General features: G+C 44.0%; 1 protein-coding gene across 1 annotated transcript; it reads right to left on the bottom strand.

The window, feature by feature from the left end:
* Positions 1-261: 261 nt before the first annotated feature.
* mpx (myeloid-specific peroxidase) lies at positions 262-6,401 on the bottom strand. Its single transcript, XM_080018232.1, has 16 exons — positions 6,379-6,401; positions 6,184-6,250; positions 6,005-6,086; positions 5,472-5,647; positions 4,737-4,869; positions 3,999-4,128; positions 3,674-3,880; positions 3,219-3,582; positions 2,814-2,974; positions 2,446-2,704; positions 2,173-2,343; positions 1,563-1,800; positions 1,242-1,459; positions 998-1,035; positions 714-767; positions 262-392 (listed from the first exon to the last, which is right to left on the bottom strand). Exons 2-16 carry the CDS (start codon positions 6,248-6,250, stop codon positions 378-380), a joined length of 2,313 nt encoding a protein of 770 aa, XP_079874358.1. The 5' UTR covers positions 6,379-6,401; the 3' UTR covers positions 262-377.
* Positions 6,402-7,675: the final 1,274 nt, after the last annotated feature.

Genomic DNA, 7,675 nt, shown 5'->3' with positions numbered 1-7,675 from the left:
CAGGCCATTGGTTCCCTCGCTGGCCTCCAGCCACACCCTGTCCCCAGGCTCCAACCTCAGGACCGTGTCCCCCGACGACGTGTAGACGCCGCGCTGGAAGAGCTTGAAGCCGCTCAGCACCGACGCCCCGTTGCGCCTCAGGTCCACGTCCCCTACCTCGATGGAGGAGGTGCAGACGAAGCCGAACTGGTAGACGCCGGGGATGGCGCAGATGAACTCGCCGGACCGGGCGCTGTAATGATTTTCTCCGTTGTAGATGATCTCTGTGAAGCGTAGGACTCTGTTTGAGGAGGGGTTGTAGTCACCCAGGCGGACAGAAAAAGCAGATTGTAAACCGGTAGCGTTGGGCGCCGGAGCCGGAGCTCCAGGCGGGCCTCTCATTCCTGGGGGACCTGGGGGAAAGAAGAAGGGTGACATTACAAATCGGGGTTGAGTATGAGCTCCTGGTAGTTCATGCAGTGGCTTTCAAAGGCATTTCTTATCACATTTGATCCATCTTTGAATATTATCTTCTGGTTCATCAAGTCTCTGTATCAATGGAACGATTGGTGTCACTGTTTTCAGGTGCCATGCCATTTATTTTATTTATTTATATATATATATTTTTTATCATTTTTGTTGTAAGGTTGTTTCCAAAACTATGAACCACTATCTCAAAAAGTTTGAAATAAATAAGTGAATAAATGAATGACTTATATATTTAAATGGACTACCTCGTTCTCCTCTGGGTCCGGGGGGTCCTGCTGGTCCGGGGACAAACTCAAAATCTGAAAAATAAATAAAATGAAGTCGATATTAACAATGATTAACCTTCACAGTTTAATTATTTGTATCGGATTAATCATTGACTTGAGGAATCAGGTCTTATTTGGAGCATCCCGAGAGGAATCTGTATGTGACTTTTGTGAATGATCGTTCATTCGAAAGCAGGAAAAAGCATTTCTATCAGGAAAGGGCGACAAAGCACAAAAGCGGAGAAGGCACTAATGATTCTGACCTCATTTCCATTGACTTCAACACAGTTATCACCTGGACCTGCAAGATCAAACACCATTATTGGAATTGATTAAAAGGGTAAATTACATGGATTAAAAAAAAAAAAAAAGTGTGAAATAAAGAAAGTGAGGAAAAAAATGCGGATGTATCTGACCAAAATTGTCCACTGCAGCCGTTTCCGTGGTACCAAATAAATGAATATTTACAAGGCAGTGCAAAGGAATTGTATGTGATGCTCTCCCCACCTGTGTTCTCAGAGCAGGGCCTTTCTTTCCAGGCGGAGAGGTTGAGGCGGGGGATGTTGTTGCAGCGGGTCAGCCTGTTCCTGCTCGATATGAGACTGTAGGCGTCCTGCGGCACGGATTGAATGCCGGTGTTGTCGCATATGATCCTGGACATAGTGACGGATTTGAGCGCAGCCCTCTGTCTGGAGGTGAACACTCCCGGATTCTCATGCCACAACCTGCAGGGTGAGTGAAACATACACGTATCGTGACCGAAATCGAAGCATCACACACACACACACACGCGCGCACACGCGCCCGGGCACACACATAAGTGCCTACCTGTCACCCTGGCGGATCCTCTGGAACTGCGTTGCGATGAGGCAGGCAAACAAGGGTCCCACGCGGCCACCGTTGACAAATGGCTCAGCGACGCCGCCCAGCCAGACGTCAATGTTGGCAGGCGTGCCGTAGAGCTGCAGGAGCCTCCGGGCCAGGACCGTGTTGTTCAAAACCTGAGCCAGTTCGCCCTGATTCCTCGGCTGGGAAAGGCCACAGAACCGACGCCATGCATTGTAGCCTGCAGTGACGACAAAACATAAGAGGGTACTTGAGAGAAGACAGCAAGCTGAGAAAATGTACACTATTTTATCAAAATATATAAATACTAAATAGAAAAAAGTCAAAGACAAGCTCAACAAATATACAGAGTATGATCTCAATTAAATAAAATTAAATAAAAATATAAAATTGAGCAATGCACAATGTAGCATATGGTAATAATATTAATACTATTATTATTATTATTATCATTATCATTATTATTATTATTATTATTATTATTATTATTAATAATAACAATAATAATAATCATAATAATGTTATTAATATTATTATTTTATTATTATTATTAATAACAATAATAATAATAATAATAATAATAATAATGTACCTGGAATGCCGTGGTCCCGTCCTCTCTGCATGTTGAGGGAGCCCAGGTCCAGAGCGATGTGCTGGACAAACTGGAAGAGCTTCTCCCGCACAGCGTCTACCAACATGTGATCCTGGGTGTTCAGCTTAGCCGGGCGGCCGATCAAACCGCGGATCAGTGGGTCGATGCCACCTGCGCAGGGAGGCAAACAACGTCAAGGGCGAGGGAGGGAGGACGGCGTTAAGGCGTAACTTTCGAGTCCATCGCCTCGCGCCTCACGCCACCGCCACTCACCCTCGAAGACGACTCTCCAGGGGGCGAAGAAGGCGGTGAACAGGGGAACGCTGGGAAACCTGGGGTTCTCTCTGTTGTTTGCATCCAGGCGGGACAGCATCGGCTGGATGGCCAGGTGGGCGAAGCGGTAGGCGGCCGTCGCAAACACGTTGGCGATACTGGGGTCCACGTTGGGATTGTAGCCGGGATAGCGGCCAAGCTGTCTGCGCATGGCATCGACGCCCACAATATGGGGCAGGTAGTCCCTGAAAACAAACACCTGGAGGAAAAGTTGTTTTTGGGGGGGTCAGATGAACGCTCATCACATTGGATGTGTATGGATGGATGGATGTGAACAACGGAGGCGCTGGTTAAGCCGCTATCACCACCTGCGTGTAGGCCCCCATGATCTTGCGACTCTCTTGGTAAAGCGTCTCGCTATCCCACTGCGGGTTCAGACTCTTGAGCTGCCGCGCCAGGCGGTTATGCTCGCGCAAGAACATGGTGTGGAGGGACGTCAGGGCGATGTTCTCGTCAACGCGCACGTCGCCTTTGGACCAGAGGGAAAACAACACCAACTGAGCCGAGCAAACTTTTTTCGTTTAACATACGCAAAAGGCGCGTGAACTTGGTCGACAAAGACTGCTCAAACCGTTTTAACATACGCAAATACCAGCTGAACAAGCTGCTGAAACGCACACAGAAACAAACTAAACAGACTGATCCAACATTGGAAAAAACGCAGATAATTATTACGTTTTCTATTGTATTTGCATGACGTGAGCCGAACTGACCTGCGATGAAGCACGGCACCTCCCTGGCGTTCGGGTCGTTGGTGACGTTCCTGCGCGTGGCACACATGTTTCCCTCGACCTCGGCGAAGGGCAGCAGCTCGCGGCCGGAGTCGCGGAACATCTTGTTGACGCGCATCAAGCCGCCGTCGTCGGTGAGGTTGCGCAGGCTGAGGGCCAGCTTCTCCTCGGAGCCGTACACCTGCCCGAGGTCCAGGTAGGCGGTCAGCGCGTTGATCTGCTCCCTCTTGTTGGCCACGCCGCCAAAATTAAACGCCGAGGTTCCGGTGCCGCAGACGGCCGCCGACCTGAAGACGGGGATGCAGCTGTCCGGGCGGGACGGCAGGCGGGGATCGCCGGGGGGAATCTGAAGATTAAAAAAAAAAAAAGGGTTGCATGCATTGCACGGACGGCGTATCACGGGGCAATTTGCTCAAGTGGGGGTTTGCGACACCCACCGGAATTGGGAAGCAGGGCTCGGAGCGCTCGCAGCTCTCGTCGCAGTTCAGCCCGTTGCTGAAGGAGCGGATGCTGGGCGAGAAGGGCGTGAAGGTGAGGTCGTGGTCGTTCCACTGGCCGAACAGCGTGACCATGTGCGTGTACTCCCTGTCGTTGACCACTCCCGCGTCCGTCGTGGCCAGGATGTTGTTGGAGACCTGTCGAACCTAAACACGGGGGCAGGATTTGCTCGGTTGCTTTTTTTTTTTTTTTTTTCCCCGATTATATATTTATTCTCTCGCTATTCGAGGTGACGTTCCGGGTCGAGTGTTGTGGTGGTCCTACCAGAGGGAGCATGAAGTTGTTGAATGTGCGGTTTCTATCCCAGCCTTTGGGTTCAAAGATTCCGTCATCGTATTCGGCGGGCAACCAGCGGGTGAATGGCGTGTTGGAGGCTCCAAGACGAGGATTCTTACTGAGAGCAAACAATGAAGCAAACAATTCATAAACTTACTTTACTTTTAACCTTAATTCAACCAGGATGCCTCCTTGAGATTAAAACCTATTTTCTCAGGGAGACCTGGCCAAGGTAGGATTTTTACCAAACCGGGACGACTGCTGAATACAAGTGAACCAGCGTTGGCTTAAGACTTAAAAAAAGGAAGTGGACACATCTACTGTGGTCTCTTAGCCGAATCCAAACGTGTATTGCACAAATTGCCTCTTTTAGCAGTTGACACGCCAACACTTATTTCATTTTAGATTATCGCTTCCCTTTCTGAGATTATAACACATTTCTCAATGATTAACACCCTAGCCGATTAGAAAACCTATACTTGTGACCGAATTAGCTGTAATGAAAGCATTTACAAGGTAAACACATGGTTTTGCCTTTTTAAGATGATGTCGTTTCTAAAAAACACTTAAGAAATGAAAGAAAAATATATTTTATCTATTCATATTAAATCTTTTTGTAGTGATATCCAAGGAGCGAAAGGAAATGAAATATGCAAAATCCTTTTTTCAAGTGTTTTTTTTTCTAATGCACCCTTTGCCAGGTGATAATCCACTGGTTGCTCTTACATGTTGTTGCAGACACTGGTGGCCGTCCTGTATTTGTCAAGGTTTTGGATCGAACGGCAAGATGGAGCGAGGACTTGAGCTTCACACCCGCTTATCCGAACCAGGGTCTCCAGCTCTTCACGACTGATGATATCTGAGGAATGAGAGAAAGAGAATCAGACAGTCTGCACTGAGTGTGTGTGCCACCATTTTTGTTCATTGATGCAAATTTCTACTATTATTACTACTACTAGTATAATTATCATTATTTTTATTATTAATACTATTATTATAGCCCTATTTTTATAATAGTATATTATATTACAGTATTATTATAATATGCCATTATTATTATTTACACTACAATACTTATCTCACCAGATATTTTACATCATATTATATATTATATATTCTACCTGCATAGCACATTTGCCGCTATGCTTACAGTATTTATACTCATACCCACCGCATGTCCATACTGGGCTCAAAAATGTAACATAAACATAGTTAACATAGTGCCTACATGTTAATTTCTGTGAGGGAATTATATATATATATAATAATTTTGTATCAAATGTATGTTTTTTTTACACACACACACACACACACACACACACACACACACACACACACACACACACACACACACACACACACACACACACACACACACACACACACACACACACACACACACACACACACACATAGATAGATAAAGTCTTATCTTGTGTTGATATCAAGTGACATGCCCACCTGTTGCATTGAGTGAGCGTTTGTGCACCCTGTGGACCTTGTCGTGCAGCAGGCGCAGGGTCTGGTCCATGTAGTCTGCAGAGCGCACCACGGAGCGTGTGCCGGCCCGGGGCTGCTTCATCAGGCGGAGGATGTCGGAAGGTTTCACCACCTGCCGGCGCACTCTGCTCAGACTCCTGAGGGGAGGGTTTCGGTAAAAAAAAAAACCATTTAGAGACGAAACAAGATTACCTTGAGAGGAAATTTCAGGGTTTTGTTGTTATTCTTATTTATATTCTTGTTTATAATAATAATAATATTATTATTATTGTTGTTATTATTATTATTATTATTGATGTTGTTGTTGTTATTAGGGGTCCATCCCGTTATTATTTTTACTACAACTAGTACTGATTGATCTTATATCTCCCTTAAACAGAAGCATGGAAGCTTGCCTTTCATGACATATCACAGAGAATAGAATAATAAGCTCAGCAGAATTAATTCTAAAAGCAGTCAAGTGGAACGGGAGGCAAGTTTTATGATGGACTCACTCTTCTCTGGAGTACTTGTAAGCCGAATCCACTATTTTCTTTGCCTCTTCAAAACAACTCATAAGGAAAGGACTCCCCAGAGCTTCCCATGCAAAGAAAAATACAAAACGGTTAAAATGCACACAATAAACCATGTATATACACATATACATGCCATTTTTGCCAAAAGCCAGGCTTACCTGTTGATTTTGAATGACTCTGCATCATGCAGAGACCGAGTGTAACGACAGCGAAAAGCAACTTCATCTATAAAATAAATAATGCTTAATATCACCATGAGGTCATAATGCAAACATGGCAACTTCTCTTCATGCCATCTAAATGTGCAGTGAACCAGTTATACGTGTTCTGAACGCAGAGCCTGCATTTCTTACCTTGATTGCGTCCGATGATTTAGGAGGAGTTGGATCAGTGAAGGTGTTCGTGTTGCTGCTCCCGCTCGTTGGTTATTTATAGGAGAGTCAGCCGTGGGAGCCTCGCCCTCAGCAGCGTCCAAATGCAGCTACTGTCAGTAAATACTAGTTCCTGCTTCCGTCTACATTATGCCTACCTATCTTATGTGTGTCAGCGTGTCAGATCAAATCAGACACTGATTGGAATATATGTAAATATTTACAAATAGGGAATGACAAATAATAGTATGAGTAATGAAAGTACTACTAAAACTATTTCTTCTACTACTACTACTACTACTACTACTACTAATAATAATAATAATAATAATATTATGATAATGATGGTGATAATAATAATAATTATCTAACGTAAAATTCAAGTTCAAATTCAAGTTCAAGAGGTTATTTGTCACACATAAATATACATAGGGTCATACATACAGTATATGCAGTGAAATGTCATGACACCCGCTGATTACGCACAATAAGCTCTATAAGCTCTAAAAGTACTAAAATGTGCGTTATCGACTAAATCATATTATAAATTCTTAGCATTTTGAAGTTTGTTTTTCTGTGTCTTTACTGAGCCTATGACTGGAGAAAATTGGTGATTCAGCTTTGTGAAATAAAAAAAAAAGTTTTAAGGGTACATAGAGGTTACATTGTTATATTCTTTTTATGCAGGAATTTGTGCAATAAGGAAATAGGGAAGTTTTCCTATTCCCAATCTTTTGTGTGATGGTAATTGGTAATTTATTATCAAATTCTAGGCTGCAGTAACTATAATAATGACATAATCATTTTTTTTTTAATTGCACACACCTTATTAATTGAAATAAGAAATTTGATAATGATTTTGGTTGTACAAAGTCCAATGTCTGTCCAAAGTTAGGCTTCAGGACTTGAGCTGAAACGTTTGTTTGCAACGTTGACAGGAAAGTTGCGAGAGAGTCGCTGCCGTAGAGTTCCCTTAAACAAGGTGAAAAATGCAGAAACATATCGTATTTGGTGAGTTAGGAAACTGCATGACACAAGACAACACAACTTAAACGGCGGGATGTTCGGTGTGTGCAAACCTTTCTGCGAGGTCATTTTACCCCGAGAACCATATTATTTCTTGATCCAAATGCTTTTTTAAATTATTTATTATTTTTTTATTTTTTTGTTACAGCTGACCCAACTTGTCCGGGAGACAGTCAGATTTGACAGCTGCAGCGAGCGAGGCATTCGCTGCAGGTACAGTAAGAATTAGTCACCGTGTCATGTAAAGTGCCCG

This window comes from Zeus faber (genome assembly GCF_960531495.2).
Source record: "Zeus faber genome assembly, chromosome: 17".
Taxonomy (NCBI): Eukaryota; Metazoa; Chordata; class Actinopteri; order Zeiformes; family Zeidae; genus Zeus; species Zeus faber.
The sequence above is the reverse complement of the archived record's forward strand: the minus strand, read 5'-3'. Positions and strand labels throughout refer to the sequence as shown.